The sequence below is a fragment of the Eretmochelys imbricata genome, chromosome 16, assembly GCF_965152235.1.
Source record: "Eretmochelys imbricata isolate rEreImb1 chromosome 16, rEreImb1.hap1, whole genome shotgun sequence".
Taxonomy (NCBI): Eukaryota; Metazoa; Chordata; order Testudines; family Cheloniidae; genus Eretmochelys; species Eretmochelys imbricata.
The window spans coordinates 2,529,434-2,555,485 of NC_135587.1; the positions used below are offsets into that span (position 1 = coordinate 2,529,434).

The 26,052-nt window shown below is 47.8% G+C and overlaps 1 protein-coding gene across 6 annotated transcripts in view; it reads left to right on the forward strand.

The window, feature by feature from the left end:
• The window catches only part of PNPLA7 (patatin like domain 7, lysophospholipase), a 428,589-nt gene that overhangs the window by 91,386 nt on the left and 311,151 nt on the right, over positions 1-26,052 (forward strand). For all 6 annotated transcript variants that reach the window (XM_077836180.1, XM_077836185.1, XM_077836179.1 and 3 more), the window contains 3 exons: positions 9,831-9,923; positions 14,615-14,715; positions 17,205-17,363. In XM_077836180.1, coding sequence (XP_077692306.1) covers positions 9,831-9,923; positions 14,615-14,715; positions 17,205-17,363 — 353 coding nt within the window. The remainder of the gene's footprint in view (positions 1-9,830; positions 9,924-14,614; positions 14,716-17,204; positions 17,364-26,052) is intronic.

A 26,052-nucleotide genomic window follows, 5' to 3' on the forward strand; every position in this document is an offset into this window, starting at 1 on the left:
CTACCCCCTTGACGCTCCCGCTAGCATGGGACCAAGGTCCTCATATTCCAGGGACTTACCACCCTGGTGTGGACACTCGTGTATGGGACCACCCATGTCCTTCCCTGGACAATGCCATTATTGGAACCCGTGGGGGTCCTACAGCAGGCACCACAGTAGCTGGTACAGCCTATGGAGAGGCGACATTAGATCTCCTCCTGTACCTATCCACACTTCTGCAATGGACGAACAGGAGCAACCTGCAACTTTGCATGCAGATGAGGAGGCACCTGAACCCTCTCCAAATAATAATAATTCATCCACCTCACCAGAAGAGGCTATTATGCTCCCACCCCCAAGAACAGTGGATGATTTTAGTCATTTTCAGGACCTCTTCAAAAGAGTGGCTAATGAGCTCAAGATCACTCTGGAGGAAGTGTCGGAGACTCAGCATGAGCTGACTGGCATATTACAACCTTAGACCTCCTTCAAGATCACCCTACCTATAAATTGAGCCATTATGGACTCTGCCAAGAATATCTGGCAAACCTCAGCCACCATACCCTTCACCTACAAAAGGGTAGACTGGAAATTCTATGTCCCCTCCAGGGAGAATTCCTTTTCACGCACCCAGCACCAAATTCACTGGTAGCAGAAGTAGCCAACCAAAAGAACAAACAGCATAATTTCCAGTCCACTCCCTCTGACAAGGACAGCAAAAGAATGGACCTACTCAGCCTCGAAGTTTATGCATCATCCACGTTACAATTTAGAGTGGCAAACTACGCAGCCCTACCGGCCAATTATGATCACAGAAATTATGGGAAACTCATAGACTTTATTAATGACATCCTAGAGGACAAAAGACAATCATTCAGAGCAGTAGTCTCTGAAGGGCAGATTATTTCCTGCCCGGCATTGCAGGCTGCTCTCAATGCTGCAGACATAGCTGCCAGGTCCACCGTGACAGCCATAGTGATGTGTCAGGCTTTGTGGTTTACCTCTTCTTCTTTCTCACACAAAATACAAAACACTGTGGAGGATCTCCCCTTTTATGGTGAGAAGTTATTTGCAGCAAAAACCAGTGAGGTACGGGACACCATGAAGGATTCCAGAGCGACGCTCAGATCCCTAGGCATCCATACACTGGCAACTAGAAGAAGACAATACAGGTATCAACCTTACCAACACCCATGATACCTGGTCTGCACACGACAACAACAGAAGCCATACGATCACCACCAGCAGCAACACTGCCAGAGACCCAGGCATCAACGACGACGCTCCGCAACATTGGCACCATCCCAACCCCCTTCATCTAATAAGCAGATTTGAAGCCTTGGTCAAGGGTATTGAAGACCTCCCGCCCTCTCCAGCGCTTATACTTCCTATCCAACCTTTTGGTCACCATTGACTCCCATTCTACCACAACTGGTGAGCCATCACTACGGACAGATGGGCTCTAGAGGTCATCTGATTGGGCTATTCCATCCCCTTCCTGCCCATGCTTGCCCCCACCCCCATCCCTCTTCATGGACCCGTCTCACGACCACTTGCTCCACCAAGAGATCCAACATCTTCTACAAATAGGAGCAGTCAAGATGGTGCTCGATCAGCACAGGGGAAAGGGTTTTATTCACACTACTTGACAGAAAAGAAAAGGTGAGGGATGGTGACCCATCCTTGACCTCACGTGACTCAACAAGTTTGTCAAAAAGCAAAAATTCAAAATGGTTACCCCTCACAACCATAATTCCAGCGCTGGAGCAGGGAGACTGGTTTTCAGCCCTCGACCTGCAGGATGCTTATTTTCATGTAACTATACACCCCGCCCACAGGCGTTTTCTCACATTTGTTATGGGCTCAAATCACTACCAATACAGGGTTCTGCCCTTTGACCTCTCAACAGCACCCCGCGTCTTTTCCAAGATTCTTGCTGTGGCAATGGCGCCCCTATGGAAAAAAGGAGTCAATTTTTCCTTACCTGGATGATTGCCTTGTCAACACACAGACTCTTGAGGAGGCCATCCAAGCCATCTACTACTACCAGGGTCTGTGCCTACAAATACACAAAAACAAATCCACATTAACTCCTACTCAACGACTAGAATTCATAGATGCTCATCTCGATTCCACAACCGGACTTGCATCTCTCCCATCCGACAGATTCAATACCATAAAGAATCTTGTCACCAAGTTGCAAAACAGCCCGCAGGTCACTGTCTGGGACTGTCTGCAACTTCTCGGCCATATGGCCTCTTGCACTTTTGTGGTCAAGAATGCATGCCTCTACATGCGGTGCCTGCAGGGTTGGATGGCCACCATCTACAGACTGAATGTGCACAGCTTAAACAGACTTCTGTCCATACCTACCAAAGTCAAGGACCCACCCACATGATGGACTCTTCCACACAACCTCTGCTTCGGAATCTCGTTCATGCAGGAGTCCCCCTCTGTTATAATTACCATGGATGCTTCCCTCACGGGCTGGGGAGCACACATGGCACACCACACCACTCAGGAACTCTGGTCCCCTACAGAAGCCTCACTACACATAAATCTTTCAGAGCTCCAAGTGGTCCGCCACGCCTGCCTCCAATTTCTCCCGCAAATCCAGAATCAACACATCAGGATTATGACTGACAACGCCTGTTTGTTTTATATAAGCAGGCAAGGGGGAGCTCGATCCCACTTGCTCCGCATGGAGGCTATGAAACTTTGGAATTTGTGTTTCCAACACAATATCCAGATTTCAGTCTCCTACCTACCTGGTTCGCTAAACACCACTGCGGACGAGCTCAGCAGATCTTTTCCCCTAGATCACGAATGGGAGATAAACGATACCATCCTACACGACACATTCAAAATATGGGGCTACCCACAACTGGATCTTTTTGCAACCATGACTGTAGCGGTGTGACGACTCACCGCTGTGTCGCCTCCTGCTGGTCATCCTTGGAATTAGCTCTCCAGCCTAAGGAGTGCCCTCTGCAGGCCGGTGTCTCGCCTGCTGCTGGCCCCCGTCTCGCTCCCAGACCCCAGTGTCCCTCTACCTCAGGGTTCTGCCCCCAGCAATAAGCCACAATCTGGGTCTCCCCACCAAGAAGAACCCCCAACCCTCTATCCCCACCTTGCCTCAGTGGCTATTGCCAGTCACCATCTAGCCCCCGCTCACTGGGGCAGACTGCCGTCTGTAAACCACTCGTCACCGGCAAGGGGGTTGGACCAGCTGCCTCTGCTTATTCCCAGGCTACCCCTCTCTAGCCTCAGTACCTTTCCTGGCCTTTAGCAAGGCCTCCCACCTGCGGGTTTTCCAGGCTGGAGCTCCCCAGCTCCTCTGGCCTTCCCCCAGCCATGCTCCACTCTCGGTACCCTGCTCAACTCCCAGGCAGCCAGGTCCTTCTCTCTGTACAGCTAGAGAGACTCTTGAGCTCCTGGCTCTCTGGCTTTTTATAGGGCCAGTTATGGCCTGATCGGGGCGTGGCCCCAGCTGTGGCTGCTTCCCAATCAGCCTAGCCTTTTCTCTCAGCCCCAGCCTTCTCCCAGGGCGGGCTTTAACCCTTTCCGAGCCAGAGTGGGGTGACTGCCCTGCTACCCCCCCACCTCAAGATCACCACCTCTGGGGGTAGGGGGGTCTCTTGGCCTGGACCAGTCGCCCATGCTCCTCCAGAGCCACCCGTTTCCATTCCGACTCCTCTAGCTGCTTACGCAAACAGGTCTCCTTCTTTACGACGGCCACATACTCTTTAGTGAGGTCCAGGGCTCTCACTTCGGCCTCATGGCGGGCCTGCTCTGTAGCCTCCAGCTGCGTATGTAGGCCAGACTCCCCCGGGTCCTCTTCCTTCAGGGTCTGGGTGCCTACTGTGACCTGCTCCACTACAGCCTGGGTCCCAGCCTCTTGCTGGGCCCGCTCTGTCCCAGGCTCTTTGTCAACCATCCCCCGAGGGTGGCTCTTGGGCAGGTCTACTGCCATCTCTGTAGCAGCTATCTGGCCGGTCCTTGATCCCGTTGGGACCTCAGGCCCCTCCACCTGAGTTCGCCCTTCTCTGAGAGGGCAGTTCCTCTTTATGTGGCCCTGTTCATGGCAGCCAAAGCAGGCTCGCCGCCCCTTTGCTGCCTTGGGCCCCGGCTTCTTCCGTTGGTCCTTCTCAGGGCCAGCCCTCCCTGGGCTGCCCTGGGCCATGCTCCTTGGGGCAGGGCACTCCCTCCATAGGTGCCCCCACTGATCCCAGGCCCAACACCTTCTTCGCCTCAGGAATTCCCTTGCCAGGTGGCCTGTTGTAGGGGCTTGTCCCTTCCCCAGTCCTGGGTGAGGCTCCCTGCCCCCATCCCAGTAGGGACAATTCACCCTTACATGTCCGCACGTCCCACAAGTGTAACAAGCCCTGTGCTCTGCCCTGGGCCTCCTGGCCCCAGCACTGCACCTCTCCCACCAGTCTCGGCGGTCTTTTTGGAAGTCCCTCCGCAGGAATTTCACCAGGGACCGCTGCTCCTCTGCTAGCTGCCCCAGTTGTGCCTGCAAGGCCAACTGTACTTCCCACTGTCTCTCCTGGTTCTCCCGGAGCACACGGAGTAAGGTCTCACACCTCTCCTGTGTCCCGTCAGTCCCCTTCTATCAGGGTCCTGGCACCGGAGACCAGCCAGGGATGGCACAAGAGCCTTCAGCGAAGAAAACCTCTGTATATGCTGTGTCCATTGTCTCCTTTCTTCTCTCGCTCAGCAATAGTCCCAGTCCATGCCCTGCCCCTTGTATCAGGGGCAGACTGCACTTGCCCACATTCTATACGACCCCAGTACCTTTCCTGGCCTTTAGCAAGGCGTGCTGCCTGGGGGTTTTTCAGGCTGGAGCTTCCCTCAGTCCTGCTCCACTCCAGGTACCCTGTTCTCCCAGGCAGCCAGTCCTTCTCTCCCTACAGCTAGAGAGAAAGTCTGCCTGAGCTCCTGGCTCTCTGGCCTTTTATAGGGACAGCTATGGCCTGATCGGGGCGTGGCCCCAGCTGTGGCTGCCTTCCCAATCAGCCTAGCCTTTTCTCTCAGCCCCAGCCCTCTCCAGGGGTGGGCTTTAACCCTTTCCGAGCCGGAGCGGGGTGGCCGCCCCGCTACAATGACCAACAAAAATGTCTGGAATTCTGTTCCAGAGCGGGCCTAGGAAAACACTCGATGGGAGATGCATTTATCATCAAATGGAACGACAATTTCCTATACACATTCCCCCCGATAACCACTTCTTCACAGGGTTTTAGGAAAAATATGAGCGGAGAGGGCCAGAGTCATACTAATAGCCCCTACGTGGCTCAGACAGGTGTGATACCCATTTTTAACGAGGATGTCAGTTTGCCCGCCAATTCCACTTCCCCCACTTCCGAACTTATTATCACAACACAGGGGTCAGCTACACCACTCCATAGAATCATAGAATATCAGGGTTGGAAGGGACCCCAGAAGGTCATCTAGTCCAACCCCCTGCTCGAAGCAGGACCAATTCCCAGTTAAATCATCCCAGCCAGGGCTTTGTCAAGCCTGACCTTAAAAACCTCTAAGGAAGGAGATTCTACCACCTCCCTAGGTAACGCATTCCAGTGTTTCACCACCCTCTTAGTGAAAAAGTTTTTCCTAATATCCAATCTAAACCTCCCCCACTGCAACTTGAGACCATTACTCCTCGTTCTGTCATCTGCTACCACTGAGAACAGTCTAGATCCATCCTCTTTGGAACCCCCTTTCAGGTAGTTGAAAGCAGCTATCAAATCCCCCCTCATTCTTCTCTTCTGCAGACTAAACAATCCCAGCTCCCTCAGCCTCTCCTCATAAGTCATGTGTTCTAGACCCCTAATCATTTTTGTTGCCCTTCGCTGGACTCTCTCCAATTTATCCACATCCTTCTTGTAGTGTGGGGCCCAAAACTGGACACAGTACTCCAGATAAGGCCTCACCAATGTTGAATAAAGGTGAACGATCACATCCCTCGATCTGCTCGCTATGCCCCTACTTATACATCCCAAAATGCCATTGGCCTTCTTGGCAACAAGGGCACACTGCTGACTCATATCCAGCTTCTCGTCCACTGTCACCCCTAGGTCCTTTTCCGCAGAACTGCTGCCTAGCCATTCGGTCCCTAGTCTGTAGCGGTGCATTGGATTCTTCCATCCTAAGTGCAGGACCCTGCACTTATCCTTATTGAACCTCATCAGATTTCTTTTGGCCCAATCCTCCAATTTGTCTAGGTCCTTCTGTATCCTATCCCTCCCCTCCAGCGTATCTACCACTCCTCCCAGTTTAGTATCATCCGCAAATTTGCTGAGAGTGCAATCCACACCATCCTCCAGATCATTTATGAAGATATTGAACAAAACCGGCCCCAGGACCGACCCTTGGGGCACTCCACTTGATACCGGCTGCCAACTAGACATGGAGCCATTGATCACTACCCGTTGAGCCCGACAATCTAGCCAGCTTTCTACCCACCTCCAGCGTAACGATGCTGCACCTCAAAGCATGGCTTCTCAATGGCTCTCTAATGAGGAACTAGACTGCTCTGAACAGGTACAAAGAGTACTATTACATAGCAGAACACAATCCACACATACCACCTATCTCCATAAATGAACTCGGTTTACTCACTGGTGCTATGCCAAGCAAACCGTTCCTATTTCTGCCCCTCGTTCACTAATACTAGACTATCTTTTAGAACTTAAACTATCTGGGTTCTCCTGTAGCTCCATAAAGCAGCAATTATAGCATTTCACAATAAGACCAGAGACACTACTATCTTTGCTCACCCCATCACAAAGCAGTTCCTCAAGGGCCTCCAGACCTTAAACCAGGACGTTAGACCACCCACTCAACACTGGGACCTACACTTGGTCCTCACATTCTTGATGCGCCATCCATTTGAGCCTCTTGCAACATGTTCTCTCCTACATCTATCCATGAAAACTGTGTTCTTAGTCGCCGTTATAGCTGCCAGACGTGTAGGAAAACTTGGAGAGCTTATGGCTGACCCACCGTACACTATATTTTTTTAAAGACAAAGTCAAGCTCCGAATGCATCCTAAATTTCTCCTGAAGGTGCATTCCTCCTTCCACCTCAATGAACCTATCCATCTACCAACCTTCTTTCCTAAACTGCATTCGAACACTTCTGAAGCAGGAATGCACACACTTGACATGCGTAGAGCATTTTCCTTTTATTTGGATATGACTAAGCCCTTTAGGGCTTCCCCTAAACTTTTCATTTTAATCGCAGAACGATCCAGAGGCAAATCCATCTCTACCCAGAAAATATCCAATTGGATAGCAGGCCGCATCCACCTATCCTACCAACTAGAGGAGAGGAAAGTGATCAGGAACAGTCAGCATGGATTCACCAAGGGCAAGTCATGCCTGACTAACCTAATTGCCTTCTATGATGCAATAACTGGCTCTGTGGATGAGGGGAAAGCAGTGGACGTATTATTCCTTGACTTCAGCAAAGCTTCTGGCACGGTCTCCCGCAGTATTCTTGCCAGCAAGTTAAAGAAGTGTGGGCTGGATGAATGCACTATAAGGTGGATAGAAAGCTGGCTAGATCATCGGGCTCAATGGGTAGTGATCAATGGCTCCATGTCTAGTTGGCAGCTGGTATCAAGCGGAGTGCCTCAAGGGTTGGTACTGGGGCTGGTTTTGTTCAATATCTTTATTAATGATCTGGAGGATGGTGTGGATTGCACCCTCAGCAAGTTTGCGGATGACACTAAACTGGGAGGAGTGGCAGATACACTGGAGGGTAGGGAGAGGATACAGAGGCACCTAGACAAATGAGAGAATTGGGCCAAAAGAAATCTGATGACGTTCACCAAGGACAAGGGCAGAGTCCTGCATTTAGGACGGAAGAATCCCATGCATTGCTACAGACTAGGGACCGAGTGGCTAGGCAGCAGTTCTGCGGAAAAGGACCTAGGGGTTACAGTGGACGAGAAGCTGGATGAGCATCAGCAGTATGTCCTCGTTGCCAAGAAGGCTAACGGCATTTTGGGCTGTATAAGTAGGAGCATTACCAGCAGATCGAGGGATGTGATCATTCCCCTCTATTCGTCATTGATGAGGCCTCGTCTGGAGTACTGTGTTCAGTGTTGGGCCCCACGCTACAAGAAGGATGTGGAAAAATTGGAAAGCATCGAGCGAAGGGCAACACAGATGATTAGGGGACTTGAACACATGACTTATGAGGAGAGGCTGAGGGAGCTGGGATTGTTTAGTCTGCGGAAGAGAAGAATGAGGGGGTATTTGATAGCTGCTTTCAACTACCTGAAAAGGGGTACCAAAGAGGATGGATCTAGACTGTTCTCAGTGGTAGCAGATGACAGAACGAGGAGTAATGGTCTCAAGTTGCAGTGCAGGAGGTTTAGGTTGGATGTTAGGAAAAACTTTTTCACTAGGAGGGTGGTGAAACACTGGAATGCGTTACCTAGGGAGGTGGTGGAATCTCCTTCCTTAAAGGTTTTTAGGGCCCTGCTTGACAAAGCCCTGGCTGGGATGATTTAGTTGGGGATTGGTCCTGCTTTGAGCAGGGGGTTGGACTAGATGACCTCCTGAGGTCCCTTCCAACCCTGATATTATATGATTCTATGATAAAGAAGATGAATCCTCCAACTTCTGTTAGAGCACACTCCACCAGATCTGTGTCAACATTTGTGGCATTTTTACGTAACATTCCTCTCACAGATATTTGCCATCTGGGCTTCACAGCATACCTTTGCTAAACATTAAGCTATTACTCAGGGACCCCTGACTGACATTCGAAATGGCTGAGTTGTGCTGTCTACAGCTTTCTTACCAGATCTGAAGTCCCTACCTCCTTAAGAGATACTGCTTTTCAGTCACCTGGAGTGGAGCGCCCCCAGGGACGCCTCTCGAGAAGAAGAGGAGGTTACTCACCTGTGCAGTAACTGACGTTCTTTGAGATGAGTGTCCCTGTGGGTGCTCCACTACCCACCCTCCTCCCCCCTACTTTGGCATTTGGAGTGGTCTCCATTGTAGAGAAAGAACTGAGGAGCCTGGTGTTATTGAGACACATTTGGCACGTGAGGTAGGCACCGCATGAGTACTGCTGTAAAAATCTCCGAGTGAAGGAGCAGAGGCGCACTAACACCTGGAGTGGAGCATCCACAGGGACACTCTTCTCGAAGAACGTCAGTTATTGCACAGGTGAGTAACTTCCTCTTAATTTCTGTTAATCAGGTAGCGCCTGAAACAGCTTGCCCAATTAGCAAGTGTTGATCCTGCAGAGTAATATTGAATGGGGTTCTGCTATTTGTTGCTGTACTTTTGTGGCCCCCGTCATTATAGTATTTGAGTGTAACACAAACATTGCTGAATTTATCCTCAGCACCTCTCTGAGGTGTAACAGTAGTATTGTCCTCGTTTCACAGATTGGGGAATTGAGGCCCAAGCAGACTAGGGCTTGCCCATAGTTACACTGGAGGGCTGTGCCAAGAATTGAATCCAGGTTCCCTGAGTTTCAGTCTAATACCTAAAATCCAGGGCTGTCACTGGGGCAGGTCATTGATTAACTCACTGAAATATGAGGGAAGTGAAATCAACTCTCCAAATTGAGGAAGGATCTAGAGTGTGGGTACAGCAGTCTGGAAAGAGGAACCTTCAGAGGAGCCAAGCATGGTGAGATGGTTTGAGCTGAATTTTGTTCTTTCTTTTGACTTAATTGTTAATAAAATCAAATCCTAAGGTGATAGTATGTGCATCGTGTTTGAGAGCAGGTGAGTGAAGGCACCTGTTCACAGCGTACTTTGTTTTGCTGGGGTGTGCTACATGTTTAAATCTGTGATAACCTTTATTCTGTTCCTAAATGTCAGACACAGTGAAGACTTCAGGTACAGAGAATTCTGAGAATTTTCTCAAAAGAAGAGTTTCTTTGACATCCTCTTCTGGATCAGCAGAGGCTCTTGGTGAGCAGGGGCTGGGGAAAATTGCAGGAAATACAAAATGTCTAATTATTATGTAGGGGGATGATGTAAGGTAACCCACTTCCCTTAGTTCCATGCCCTTATTGATCTGAAATAACACTCTAATATTTGTTTGCAGAGGAAATAAGAGCTCTCTTCTCAGAGAGCATCCACTGTCACTCTATATAGAATGGACTTTCTCTGTTGCATTATGGGAATGAGTGAAGGGAAAATATTTAAAAGCACTTCATACAGGACCTGGGTTCATTTCCCTATGCTTCTGTCTTAGTTTGCTTTTCACTGTGTTCTGTAAAATATACTATCAAAATGAAATTCTGTGGCAAATCAAAAGAATACTTAGCTGTGTTTCAGGATGCAGTATTTATCTTGTGCAAAATACCAGTAGACCAGTGAGAACAGTCAGTCTAGCCCTGCAGCATATTATTAGTGTCCTTACGTTTCTCTAGTGCCTTGTTTTGAAAATTTAACCCGTGGGCAAATGAGAGATGATAGGTAGGGTGGGGACAGGTTGGAAAGACAAGTAGCTTATGTTTGATACAATAGAGAAGAGGGAGCTAGTGAAGGGATGCAAAGAAAAGGGTAACACGGGCTTGGGAAATGATCTTTGCAGCAGCATTCTGAATGGATATGAGCGAGGCAAAATTGTATTTGTGAAGGCCAGAGAAAAGGATGTTGCTGTAATCAAGATGCAAGATGATGAGAGCCTGGAGAGAGTTTTAGCTGTGCAGATGAATAGGAAAGGCTGTATTTTAAAGATGTTATGCAAAAAAACTCTGCAAGACATAGGCATACCCTGCATGTGAGGACCTACAGAGAGGTCGCAGTCGAAGATGAGACCCAGATTACTGGCCTGAGGATGGTGGTGTGCTCCACAGGGATCAAGAAAAGAGGTGGTGGGGGGGTGGGGTGAATTTATTTTTGGGGGAGGGGAGAGAAAAAATTAAGAGCTGTTTTGTTAGCCATGTTGAGGATGAGCTGACAGCTAGCCAGGCATGAGGAAATGTCAGAGACAGGCTGAGATTTTAATGTGGACAGAAGGAGACAGGCCTGGAGTAGACAGGTAGATCTGTGAGTTATTTGCATAAAGATGGTAGTTGAATTTGTTTGGGGATTAGATTACCCAGAGGTAAGATGTAGAGGGAGAAGAGGATCAAAGACAGAGTTCTATGGTACAACCACAGAAAGCTGGAGGGGAGATGAAAAAGATCCTCTGAAGCATATGCTGAAGGAGTGATTAGAGAGTTAGGAGGAGAATCAAGAGAGAACAGAGTTATAGAAGCCAAGGGAGGGCAAGATTTCAAGGACAGGAGCATGGTAGACTGTGTCCAAGGCACCTGAAAGGTCAAGGAGGATGAGGATGGAGTACTGGTTCTGAGAGTTGGCTGGAAGGTCATTAGAGACTTTGTTAAGAGCAGTTTCAGTTGAGTGTAGGAACAGAAGCTAGTTTAGAGGGGCTCTAGGACAGAATTGGAGAAGAGGAACTCCAGACAGTGACTGGAAACCGAGTGAGGCAGAACGTAATAAGTGGAGTTGCTCTTTTCCTGTGGCTGCTGCACATAATGACAAGTGATCAAGACCTTGGTTTTTACATTTTATCCCAGCAGCATATTGACTACTCAGACCATGTTGGGATGTCAATTGGTGATTCAGAGAAAAGACTGGTGCCTATTAAATGTAGGATTTCCCACCATCCTTTATCTTGCTTAGCTGGTGAGAATTGACAAGTCTCAGCAATTTGTGGGAAGAACTTTAGAAGCAGCCAAATCTGGGAAAACCATTTTTCTTTCCAGCACCCCAGTTCCCTGTATTTCTGGGGTGCAAAGCATACTCTACTCCCAATTCTCAAATTAGGTCATGTACAAAGAACATAGCAAAATGGATTAATGCATGTGCGTGTATCAACGCCCCGCAACCTATTGTTGCATGTCTGCTTTACAGCACATTAATCCTCTCCAGAGGACAGACAGGCTAGTGTGTCATACAGAGGATCTGGATTTAAGGACAACAGAAACAGGTGAACCACTTGAGATCCCATGATGGATGGAGCTGTCAAAGTACAAAGTATTATCATCACTTTGTTAGGGGGCTTATTCCTTCACCCACTTACTTCCCTGGTCCTTCTCGCATGAACAGAGAGCAACAATACCCGAAGTCCAAAGGTGCAAACAATTCAATGTTATTGGGGTGAACTTCCAGCAAGCATGATTCCAGTTTCCTTCCTTAGTATCCTCCTTCCCAGCTCTGACACCACAGAGCCTTACACCTGTGTCCCTGTTCCCATTCCTACCCTTAGCCAAACATGATTCCAACTTCCTTACTCCCATTCCCTGTTCCCATTTCCCCCTTTAGCAAAACATGATTCCAATTTTCTTACCCCCATTCCCTGTTCCCATCTCCCTCCCCCACCCACCCTTCCACCCACACCCACTCACTTCCTCATTGACTACAGATTATATAGTAAAACTTGAGTTCTGCTTAGCTATACCTTAACCAATCATTTTCCTGAAATTTAACTAACCAATCCTAACATATTGTAACATGATTATGTAACCAATTATATCCCACCACCTTAATTAGTTTACACCCAGCAAAATTAATTATACAGCAGACAGGAACAATCACAGAACCAGACAGATTATACAGACAAACAATAGCAAAGTGGGAACTATAATGACAAGACAATACAGAAGTGAGGATTTCACATCCCAGCTATTGATAAGTGAGTTCTTGCCAGACAGGATGCTATCAAACTAAGTTTTCTTTTACATTTTCTAGGCACTTCCCTTTCTCTGGAGGTGATAGGAACTATCAGGACAGGATTGTATTCCTAACAGCCGAATAGCACTTTATGTGACTAGTTTGGAATGTGAGGATGTGACCGGTCGCTTCCTAGCTTATGGCTGCCTCTGCTGCTTAGCCAAAGGCCTTAGCCTGAGAACAGGGCCTCAGACTGTCACAGTAAGAGAAGGCCCTTACACCAGCAGACAGTGATTTTGATTCTTTCTTTTGTACCTCTATCACTAGCCAAGTGATAAGAATACACCTACATTCTTAGAGTATAGGCCTTTACAGACAGACCTGAATATCTATATCCTAACACTCTTCTCCATAACTAGTGTCCTTATTCTAAATGTTTTATAGAATAAGCAATTGTGAAAGTAAAATAGCAACTCTCTGCTTGTTGGAGACAAAATGAAGACTAGATTTTTCCTTCCTCAAAACAAACTGTGTGTTGTACAGAAGTGCAATCCTATTGACTGGAGCGAGGCTGCATAGTTATAAGTGATGGCTTTGCTCTTGTGAATGAGTGTTCAGGAAGGGAGAAGCAGTGAGATATTGTCAGAAGTTTGCCCATATTCTGGTACTTGCACAGTGACTTTCATACCAGAACTGTGTGGGTCAGCAGTGAGCAAGTATTGACCAATCAGGATGAAGCTCTACTCAGTTGTTTATGTCCTTCTCTTCCTTTGTTTTAAGATTTCTAGGTAACATTTGCTTGCTACATCCATTCTGATTCCCACTTTGGCAACAAGATAGTTTAATTTAAGAGAGGGTGTGTTCCCAGGCACAAACAAGGGTTGTAGGAAGACATGACTTGTAGAATTCTAATAGAGTAGTACTTTCATCCATGTGCTGCCTTTTCTTTGCTCTCTCTGATTTTAATTGCTTCTCATGGCTGTGTGATAAGATGTGCCACGTTGCTGGATTCCTTTTTTAAGCCTTGTCTGGCAAAGTACTTAAGCACATGCTTAGCTTTACGGATAAGCTTAAATGCTTTGCTGGACCAGAGCCTTAATGTGTGCAGTTCAGCTGGTGGCATAACACAAGCATGTGGGTGACCCTGTTCTCTTTGAGGTGCTCTTCTAATGCTCCTATGGAAGTTTTGCTGGTGTGACTGTTTTTGGGGCAGCTAATACTAGTCTTTCATGGGGGTTGATAACTGAACAGCGAATGGCCCCATTGGAGCTTAGTGGCTTCCAGAAATGCCAAGTTTGCTTTATTGTTAGAGGCAGAATGAAAGAGATGGAAAAGATGTGCCAGAGAGAAATTGAAGATAACCCATGCCCCTACCTTGGATGGGCTGGAGTTCCTCAAGGTGATGGGAGACCATTATTGACTTGGAGGAGTCCAAGGTTTCACATAGCTCCTCACCTTCAGAAATTAAAAAAATATATATTTTTTAAAATGTCTTCTTCAATTGCTCAGAATGATAGAAAATTAAATGAAGTTCTCTCCACTTGTCAATTTCTGGCTGTTGTTTTGGAGGTCACTTTAACTGTTCTGTTATGGAACCACACAGTCTGTGCAGAAGGGCTTGAACCAGATAGCCTGGTGAGAAAATGCTGCTCTGGTAAAGGCAAAATTGACAGAGAGTAAAAAGTTAATGCTGTTTTCCTTGTCTTGCTGTTTGTGAAGCCTTCCCATAGCAGCCCTTGTGGATATATTAATTTCTAGAAGCTGCAAGATGATCCAGCTACATTGCAACATCAGGCTGCGTTTTCTTTGCTGTCTGTGCAATTCTTAACTTTTGGAATAAAAAAAGAAAAGTGGCCTATGGATGTATATGGTGTCTGCTGTCCTTGAGAAGACTGACCAAGAGGTGCTATAGGGAAGGCTAAATGAGCCATGGTGATGGGAGTGCTTTGAAAAAACCTCTTTTCTTCTCTTTGCAGGTAGCTCCAGTGGCACTAAATCAGACTTGGATATGGCGTACGAGAGAGCCAGGGTGCATTTCACACCAGATGAAGCTCCGACCAGTCCTGTTGTGAGCAAGGTAGATATTCTCTGCATGAGGTCAGAGATGCACTTCCCTCCTTCCCCCTTAATGTGGTTCCTGAATAAGGAACCATGCACCTGAATAAGGGATTTGATTGTGCTTACAGATTGCATGGTCACATAAAATACTCTGCAACCATGCACTTACACATATGCGGATGGAGCTCTGGCCCTCTCCAGGAGGGTTGTGTCAGAGTCCAGTCTCCATGTAAAACCAGACATTTGCAGAAGCAGATCAGTCATCTTTTGTGTAAATGTATTTAAAACTTGTAATTACTCAATACAGTTTAATGGCTCGTTCGACTCATTAGTCCCAACAAGGACTCTGGTACTGAGGCATGAGCTGCAGGTTTCAATTCAGAGCTAAAGTATACAGCTGACTAATGATACATCTCTGAAAATTAAAGTCTGAACTGAAATGTTGGTAAAGGTATTTATTTTCTAAAACACTGGTACAGCTCCAGTGATAGCAGCATGAATAGTGACATTGTGCTTCTAAAGGTCCCCAGATTTTGCAGTCTCCAGGAGTAGGACTAGACCCTTGAAGACTGATGACTAGGGCCCTACCAAATTAATAGCCATGAAAAACGCGTCCCGGACTGTGAAATCTGGTCTCCCCCCACGAAATCTGGTCTTTTGTGTGCTTTTACCCTATACAATACAGATTTCACAGGGGAGACCAGCTTTTCTCAAATGGGGTGTCCTGACTCCAAAGGGAGTTGCAGGGGGGCCACGGTCTTGCCACCCTTACTTCTGCACTGCCTTCAGAGCTGGGCAGCCGGAGAGCAGCAGCTGATGTCTGGGCACCCACCTCTGAAGCAGCGTCCCGCCAGCAGCAGTGCAGAAGCGAGGGTGGCAACACCGTACCAGGCCACCCTCACCTCTGCGCTGCTGCCTTCAGAGCTGGGCGGCCAGAGAGTGGCGGCTGCTGACTGAGCGCCCAGCTCTGCAGGCAGCAGCGCAGAAGCAAGGGTGGCAACACCGTACCAGGCCACCCTCACTTCTGCGCTGTTCCTGGCGGCAGCTCTGCCTTCAGAGCTGGGCTCCCGGCCAGCAGCCGCCGCTCTCCAGCTGCCCAGCGCTGAAGGCAGCGCCGCTGCCAGCAGCAGCAGCACAGAAGTAAGGGTAGCAGTACCGCAACCCCCCCACAATAACCTTGTGACCCACCACAACTCCTTTCTGGGTCAGGACCCCTACAGTTACAACACCGTGACATTTCAGATTTAAATAGCTGCAATCATGAAATTTATGATTTAAAAAATCCTATGACCATGAAATTGACCAAAATGGATCGTGAATTTGGTAGGGCCCTAGTGATGAGGTAGCAGTCTTCAGATGGACTCCTAGGTGTCAGCTTTTCAGGAGGCGGTGTATGTGGGGACCATCTGGCCTAGTCTTTGCTCCTCTCTTCTTAAAATGCTACTTTAAAATGCTTCTTATGCTGGTCACTGCAGTGAGGAGGAAAGGAGCTTTAGGATCTGGAGAATGCAGTGCTGAATGGTGTCCTCTGCCTACAGCACCTCCTGCAAAGGAGGATGAAGGGCTGCAGAATCTGGGTTTTCTACTATGTTCCTCCTATCTTGGAGGCTGCAGTGGTGGTGCTATATAAGGGAGGTGAGCAGAACTGGGAGAGGAGATGCTCTTCACAGAAGAAGCTGGTAGTCAGGGATCTTCTAGGTTCTGCATCTGGCAGTGGCCATCCCCACCCCCTTCTGCATTTGGGTTTCAGACCAGATTAAACAAAGAAACCTTCTCAATCTCAAAAACACTTTGCATGCTGGTGATGATGGTGTTTTGGAGACTGTAAAGGGAAGGCCTGAGTTTCTGGGAGTTACCCACACAATATACGTGACTTAGCAGGCTGGTCTTTGATCAGAGTGGAGTGTGTTTGTTCCAGAAGCCTCTGGGATTTTTGTCTGAGTGCTCCTGTATTTGACTGGTATGTGCTAGATCCTCTGAGACTCAATCTATTCAGAATCCTGCTTTCTGAGAACTGTGATGAGAAAGCAGTTTTACTCTCGTGTCCTTGGTGAGGTTTGGAATTTTCTGAGAGATTTTTCTCCAGCCTCCACAGACATTTATCTCTCTGGATTCGTTACTCCCGTGTCATGTGTAATTACATGTCTTACTGTTTTAATTAAATCTTAATTCCATCATAGCAGCAGCTGCCTAATTTGAGAGATACTTGAGGGGAAAAAAACTTTAAAAGATAGAAGTCTTATTTCTCTCTTTTCCAGGCTCCTGGGAGGCCAGATGAATAAACCTATTATTGCATTAGAATGACTGCCTGTCTAGGGAAACAAAAGGATGATTAATTTAATGAGCAGTTGTGTGTGTGTGTTTTGTTTTTTTTTTAAATTCCTACGTGTTTCTAGGTCACCGGTTGTGGTAGGTTGGAGAGCATAGATGATAACACAATTTCTTTTTCCCAGGTAGATGCTAATTGCAGCATGAAAAATAACATTTGGCATCTCTGCTTTTTTTAAGTCTATATTGAAGAAGACTGTGACCGTGACAGAAACTCCCTCTGCGGTTTTCCATTACATAGAGGGAGACCTAACTGCGCCAGACTCCTGTGCCAGCAAACAAGTTGATGCCATCTTCGAAGCTGCTAAGAAAGACCTTTTAACATTGATGAAACTTGATGTAAGTTATTAAAGGAGAAATGACCTTGCTGTGCCTTTCATCCCATTCTGCACAATCAGTAAAAAGGAAATCTTTAGAAGGGAAATGGACTGGCTGAGGGAGAGTTGTTAAAGTTGAAAGCAGGATTGAAATAGATATAACTATTAAGTCATGCTTAATGCGTGACTGTTGGCCATTTGAGTTTATTTTTGCCTTTGAAGTTGCAGTTGTGTGGTAGAAATCAAAAGGGTTTTTACTGCAGGTAAGTGAGAAACAACTTCTCATTTTTATCTAGTCTTACAATTTTTGTTGTCAACAACCCATGTTGACAGTCCTCCTCAGACTGCCTGTAGGTGGTAGTGTGATAGTCAATTGCAATAAGTGCAAATATCAGTACCTTTGGAAAGAAAAACGGGGTGTGTGTGTGGGGGGGTGCGCGCTCGCAGCTTTCGGGCTCTTATAAAGAGAGGAAGCTGCCAGTGGAGCAGATGGCTTTTGATGGTGTACAGACTTCTTGAAATGACACCTGATATATGGATATTAATATGTAAAAACTGATCATGGTATAAGATTGGAAACTGAGGTTCTTGGAATAACAGGAACTGGAGCACACTGCAGAGCCTTTCTTTTCAGTGATATGTGTTGAACCCTGAATATATTAAGATGCACATTAAAAAAAAAAAAAAAAGAAAAGAAAAAGGAAGGAAGAAAAAAAGAGACTAATACAAGCTGTGTCCAATGTGCCTGAGCTAAATTTTGGGACTTAACATTTTAATATCCTGGTGTTTGAAGGTTTATATTTGTGACTGAAAATATAAATAATGTCACTGTGTAACAATTTCGTATTTATGGGGCCCCCATTGTGCTCGGTGTGGGACAACATTATATAAGCTTTTGTGTTCTGCTTCTGTGTCTCCAAGAGCAAAAGAAAACCTTCAGAGCTACTGTTTTGCTCAGCATACAAAGTCCTTCCCTGAGTCAGAGTTTTCAGGGCTTGCTGAGTTTATAGCCCTGCTGCTGCGGTACCTGAACATCTCTCACTTGATTTACAAATTGATCCATTCAAATAAATGAGTCATCCACCTGGGTAGCTTCATAAAAGGCAGTAGAGTCCCCTTGCTGTAGAGGCAGTTGGCTAGCTAAAAGCCTGAATGAACAGGTAAGTGGTGCCATGAAGTGCCAAGCTCTGGCAGATTGACAGAAACTGCAAGAGCTCTCAACTGCGAAGGACTGGCACTGTCCTGGATACTTGAATTCCAAGAACTAATAGCAGGAGCAACCCAGTTATCTGTGCCATTTGTTTAAAAAAGTCTCTTTTCTGTTAGATCAAATGAGTTCCAAAAGAGAGTCTAAATTCTCTGTGTGTGTGTGTGAGAGAGAGAGAGAGAGAGTGTCCAGATGAAACAAAGATGTGCTGTGCTGTGATTGTTTCTCATTCCCTAATAGTGCACTAAGCTATCTTCTGAAACCTTCCCTTTGAAATTGTCATTCCTGGGAGGAGGAAGGTGGTAGATCTGGGCCATGTCTGCACTGGAGAGTTGTTCAAATCAGAGCAGTCCTTATATGGACACTCTTATCTCGATTTAAGAGTGCCTTATATTGAATTAGCATAAGTCAGGCCCTTACTGAGGCTATGGGTATGTCTACACGATAAAATTAGGTTGAATTTATAGAAGTCAATTTTTTAGAAATCGATTTTATACAGTCGATTGTGTGTCCCCCCACTTAAGACCATTAAGACAGCAGAGTGCGTCCACAGTACTGAGGCTAGTGTTGACTTCTGGAGCATTGTACTGTGGGTAGCTATCCCACAGTTCCCGCAGTCTCCGCTGCCCATTGGAATTTTGGGTTAAGATCCCAATGCCTGATGGGGCAAAAACATTGTCGCAGGTGGTTCTGGGTACATGTCGTCCGGCCCCCCTCCCCCCCCATGAAAGCAACGGCAGACAATTGTTTCGCACCTTTTTTCCTGGGTTACCTGTGCAGACGCCATACCACGGCAAGCATGGAGCCGACTCAGCTCACTGTCACCATATGTCTCCTGGGTGCTGGCAGATACGGTACTGCATTGCTACACCGCAGCAGCTCATTGCCCTGTGACAGCAGAAGGTGCAGTATGACTGGTAGCCATCATTGTTGTCGTCTCCTGGGTGCTCTTGGCCAACCTCGATCAGGGACGCCTGGGCAGACATGGGTGAGGTCTGTCGGGGCGCCTGGACATAAATGGGAGTGACTCCAGGTCATTCGCTTCTTAAATTTCATCTCATGGAGATTCATTCTGCCTGGAAACGATGATGGCGACAGTCGTACTGCACCATCTTCTGGCAAGCACCCAGGAGACGACAACGGCTAGCAGTTGTATTGCACCGCCTGCTGCCAGCCTACCCCTTGCTCCTCCCTCCCTCCGTGAAAGCAACGGTCTACAATAGTTTCGCGCCTTTTTCCATGCGGGCGCCATATAGCTGTCAGCATCGTCATCCACCTGCTGCTTCTGCTGCCACTCTGCTCTCTTGCAGATGCCATACTACGGCAAGCATGGAGCCCGCTCAGATCACCGCAGCAGTTATGAGCATTGTAAACACCACACGTGTTATCTAGCAGTATATGCAGAACCAGAACCTGCAGAAGCAGGCGAGGAGGCGACAGCAGCATGGTGACGAGAGTGATAAGGACATGGACGCAGACTTCCCACAAAGTATGGGCCCCGGCACTTTGGACATCATGGTGGTAATGGGGCAGGTTAATGCTGTGGAATGCCGATTCTGGTCCCGGAAAACAAGCACAGACTGGTGGGACCACATAGTGTTGCAGGTCTGGGATGATTCCCAGTGGCTGCGAAACTTTCGCATGCATAAGGGCACTTTCATGGAACTTTGCGACTTGCTTTCCCCTGCTCTGAAGTGCAAGAATACCAAGATGAGAGCAGCCTTCACAGTTGAGAAGCGAGTGGCGATCGCCCTGGGGAAGCTTGCAACGCCAGACAGCTACCAGTCAGTCGGGAATCAATTTGGAGTGGGCAAATCTACTGTTGGGGCTGCTGTGATGCAAGTAGCCAATGCAATCACTGAGCTGCTGCTATCAAGGTTAGTGACTCTGGGAAATGTGCAGGTCATAGTGGATGGCTTTGCTGCAATGGGGATTCCCTAACTGTGGTGGGGCGATAGACGGAACCCATATCCCTATCTTGGCACCGGAGCACCAAGGCAGTGAGTACATAAACCGAAAGGGGTACTTTTCAATAGTGCTGCAAGCTCTGGTGGATCACAAGGGACTTTTCACCAAGATCAACGTGGAATGGCCTGGAAAGGTACATGATGCTTGCATCTTCAGGAACTCTGGTCTGTTTCAACAGCTGCAGCAAGGGACTTTCTTCTCATACCAGAAAATAACCGTTGGGGATGTTGAAGTGCCTATACTTATCCTTGGGGACCCAGCCTACCCCTTGCTCCCGTGGCTCATGAAGCCATACACAGGCAACCTGGACAATACTCAGGAGCTGTTCAACTACAGGCTGAGCAAGTGCAGAATGGTGGTAGAATGTGCATTTGGATGTTTAAAAGCACGCTGGCACAGTTTATTGACTTGGTTAGACCTCAGTGAAACCAATATTCCCATTGTTATTACTGCTTGCTGTGTGCTCCACAATATCTGTGAGAGTAAGGGGGAGACATTTATGGCAGGGTGGAAGGTTGAGGCAAATCGCCTGGCTGCTGATTATGCACAGCCAGACACCAGGGCAGTTAGAAGAGTACAGGAGGGTGCGGTGTGCATCAGAGAAGCTTTGAAAACCAGTTTCAGGAATGGCCAGGCTAAGGTGTGAAAGTTCTCTTTGTTTCTCTTGATGAAAACCCGCCCCCTTGGTTCACTCTACTTCCCTGTAAGCCAGCCACCTTCGATCACCGCTTGCAGAGGCAATAAAGTCGTTGTTTCAAATTCATGCATTCTTTATTAATTCGTCACACAAATAGGGGGATAACTGCCAAGGTAGTCTGGGAGGGGTGGTGGAGGAGGGAAGCACCGAGTGGGGTGGGAGATGAGGGGAGGAGGGAAGGATAAGGCCACACTGCACTTTAAAACTTATTGAATGCCAGCTTTCTGTTGCTTGGGCAGTCCTCTGGGGTGGAGTGCTTGGGTGCCTGGAGGCCCCCCCACTGTGTTCTTGGGCGTCTGGGTGAGGAGGCTATGGAACTTGGGGAGGAGGGTGGTTGGTTACACAGGGGCTGTAGCAGCGGTCTGTGCTCCTGCTCCCTTTCCTGCAGCTCAACCATACTCTGAAGCATATCAGTTTGATCCTCCAGTAGCATCTGCATTGCCTCCTGCCTTCTGTCATCAAGCTGACACCTCCTATCCTCTTCAACCTGCCACCTATCATCTTCGACCTGCCACCTGTCCTCAGGTTCATATTGTGCTTTCCTGGACTCTGATGTTGCTTGCCTCCACGCATTCTGCTGGGATCTCTGAGGACTGCATGAGCTCAGAGAACATTTCTTCGCGAGTGCATTTTTTTCACCTTCTAATCTTCCCTAGCCTCTGGGACGGATGATAGTGTGAGCGTTGAAACATTTGCAGCTGTGGGAGGGGGAAAAAAACGGAGAGTAGTAGTTAAAAAGACACATTTTAGAGAACAATGGGTAGACTCTTTCACGGTGAACCTTGCTGTTAACATTACATAGCACATGTGCTTTCGGTACAAGGTCGCATTTTGCCTCCTATATTGAGGGTCTTCCGGTTTGGTATGAGAGATCACACACGCAGGGCCAGGCAACAGAATTCGGCTTGCAGGTAGCCATGGGAAACCACAGTCTGCATGTGGGAATGGTTTCAAACAGCAGTGCCCTCATTTCCCATACCAAACAGCCGTTGCGTTGGCCATTTAAAATGGGATGGCAATTTAAAAGGAGGGGCTGCAGTTTTCGGGTTAACGTGCAGCACAAACCCACTGACCTCCCCCCCCCCCCCCCCCAAACCCAATTCTCTGGGATGATGGCTTCACCCCTTCCCCCACCATGTGGCTAACAGCGGGGAATATTTCTTTTCAGCCACAGGCACACAGCCCAGCTAACTGCCACATCTGAATGTCCCCTTAATAAAATTACCCTATTTCAAGCAGATGACCATGAGGAGTGGCCATCCAGGAGAGCTTTATGGACATGTCCCTAGAGGATTTCCACTCCATCCCCAGACACGTTAACAGACTTTTCCAGTAGCTGTACTGGCCGCGAATGCATCCCAAGTCTTCAGGGCAAATTAATCTTTAAACATGCTTGCTTTTAAACCATGTATTATATTTACAAAGGTACACTCACCAGAGGTCACTTCTCCGCCTTCAGGGTCTGGGAGCCCACCTTGGGTGGGTTCAGGGGGTACTGGCTCCAGGTCCAGGGTGAGAAACAGTTCCTGGCTCTCGGGGAAAACAGTTTCTCCGCGTGCTTGCTGTGCTCTATCATAGAATCATAGAATATCAGGGTTGGAAGGGACCTCAGGAGGTCATCTAGTCCAACCCCCTGCTCAAAAGCAGGACCCATCCCCAATTAAATCATCCCAGCCAGGGCTTTGTCAAGCCTGACCTTAAAAACTTCTAAGGAAGGAGATTCTACCACCTCCCTAGGCAACGCATTCCAGTGTTTCACCATCCTCCTAGTGAAAAAGTTTTTCCTAATATCCAACCTAAACCTGCCCCACTGCAACTTGAGATCATTACTCCTTGTCCTGTCCTCTTCCACCACCGAGAATAGTCTAGAACCATCCTCTCTGGAATCACCTCTCAGGTAGTTGAAAGCAGCTATCAAATCCCCCCTCATTCTTCTCTTCCGCAGACTAAACAATCCCAGTTCCCTCAGCCTCTCCTCATAAGTCATGTGTTCCAGACCCCTAATAATTTTTGTTGCCCTTCGCTGGACTCTTTCCAATTTATCCACATCCTTCTTGTAGTGTGGGGCCCAAAACTGGACACAGTACTCCAGATGAGCCCTCACCAATGTCGAATAGAGGGCGACGATCACGTCCCTCGATCTGCTCGCTATGCCCCTACTTATACATCCCAAAATGCCATTGGCCTTCTTGGCAACAAGGGCACACTGCTGACTCATATCCAGCTTCTCGTCCACTGTAACCCCTAGGTCCTTTTCCGCAGAACTGCTGTCTAGCCATTCGGTCCCTAGTCTGTAGCTGTGCATTGGGTTCTTCCGTCCTTGAATACAGACTAACACGGCTGCTACTCTGAAACTTGAATAGTTCAGTTCTTGTAGCCTTGTGCACTATTATTATTAAGTGCAGAACCCCGCACTTATCCTTATTGAACCTCATCAGATTTCTTTTGGCCCAATCCTCCAATTTGTCTAGTTCCCTCTGTATCCTATCCCTGCCCTCCAGCGTATCTACCACTCCTCCCAGTTTAGTATCATCCGCAAATTTGCTGAGAGTGCAATCCACACCATCCTCCAGATCATTTATGAAGATATTGAACAAAACCGGCCCCAGGACCGATCCCTGGGGCACTCCACTTGACACCGGCTGCCAACTAGACATGGAGCCATTGATCACTACCCTTTGAGCCCGACAATCTAGCCAACTTTCTACCCACCTTATAGTGCATTCATCCAGCCCATAGTTATTTAACTTGCTGACCAGAATACTGTGGGAGACCGTGTCAAAAGCTTTGCTAAAGTCAAGATACAATACATCCACTGCTTTCCCTTCATCCACAGAACCAGTAATCTCATCATAGAAGGCGATTAGATTAGTCAGGCATGACCTTCCCTTGGTGAATCCATGCTGGCTGTTCCTGATCACTTTCCTCTCATGCAAGTGCTTCAGGATGGATTCTTTGAGGACCTGCTCCATGATTTTTCCGGGGACTGAAGTGAAGCTGACTGGCCTGTAGTTCCCAGGATCCTCCTTCTTCCCTTTTTTAAAGATTGGCACTACATTAGCCTTTTTCCAGTCATCCGGGACTTCCCCCGTTCGCCACGAGTTTTCGAAGATAATGGCCAATGGCTCTGCAATCACAGCTGCCAGTTCCTTTAGCACTCTCGGATGCAACTCGTCCGGCCCCATGGACTTGTGCACGTCCAGCTTTTCTAAATAGTCCCTAACCACCTCTTTCTCCACAGAGGGCTGGCCATCTATTCCCCATGTTGTGATGCCCAGCGCAGCAGTCTGGGAGCTGACCTTGTTAGTGAAGACAGGGGCAAAAAAAGCATTGAGTACATTAGCTTTTTCCATATCCTCTGTCACTAGGTTGCCTCCCTCATTCATTAAGGGGCCCACACTTTCCATGGCTTTCTTCTTGTTGCCAACATACTTGAAGAAACCCTTCTTGTTACTCTTAACATCTCTCGCTAGCTGCAGATCCAGGTGCGATTTGGCCCTCCTAATTTCTTTCCTACATGCCCGAGCAATATTTTTATACTCTTCCCTGGTCATATGTCCAACCTTCCACTTCTTGTAAGCTTCTTTTTTATGCTTAAGATCGGCTAGGATTTCACCGTTAAGCCAAGCTGGTCGCCTGCCATATTTACTATTCTTTTCGACACATCGGGATGGTTTGTCCCTGTAACCTCAACAGGGATTCCTTGAAATACAGCCAGCTCTCCTGGACTCCTATCCCCTTCATGTTAGTCCCCCAGGGGATCCTACCCATCCGTTCCCTGAGGGAGTCGAAGTCTGCTTTCCTGAAGTCCAGGGTCCGTATCCGGCTGCTTACCTTTCTTCCCTGCATCAGGATCCTGAACTCAACCAACTCATGGTCACTGCCTCCCAGATTCCCATCCACTCTATCTTCAACCTCCTTCTCCTCCTCCTCCTCCTCATCTTCCTTGTCTCCAAAATGCACGTCCCTGTTGCATGATAATCCATTGATGGAGTCAAAGCACAGGGGTGGGGTAGTGGTGGTTGCACCCTCTAGAATGGCATGCAGCTCATCATAGAAGCGACATGTCTGGGGCTCTGATCCCGAGCGGCCATTTGCCTCTCTGGTTTTTTGGTAGTCTTGCCTGAGCTCCTTAAGTTTCACGTGGCACTGCTGCGGGTCCCTGTTATAGCCTTTGTCCTTCATGCCCTTGGAGATTTTTTCAAATATTTGGGCATTTCGTCTTTTGGAATGGATTTCTGATAGCACGGATTCACCCCCTCGTACAGCGATCGGATCCTGTACCTCCCATTTGGTCCATGCTGGAGCTCTTTTGTGATTCTGGGACACCGTCATCGTCATCTCTGCTGATGAGATCTGCACTCACCTGCAGCTTGCCATGCTGGCCAGACAGGAAATGAGATTCAGAAGTTCAAGGACCTTTTCCTGTCTACATGGCCAGTGCATCTGAGTTAAGAGCGCTGTCCAGAGCGGTCACAATGGAGCACTCTGTGATAGGTCCCGGAGGCCCAATACCATCGAATTGCGACCACACTACCCCAAAAATTGACCCAGCATGGTCAGTTTCAGTGCTAATCCCCTCGTTGGGGAGGATTACAGAAATCGATTTTAAGAGCCCTTTAATTCGAAGTAAATGGCTTCGTCGTGTGGACGGGTGCAGGGTTAAATCGATCTAACGCTGCTAAATTCAACCTAAACTCGTAATGTAGACCAGGGCTATGTCTACACTTAAACTGCTACAGTGGCACAGCTGCAGCTCTCCCGTTGTAGTGCTTCAGTGTAGATACTTACTACAGTGTTGGGAGGGTTCGCCTGTTGCTGGAGTTAATCCTCCTTCCC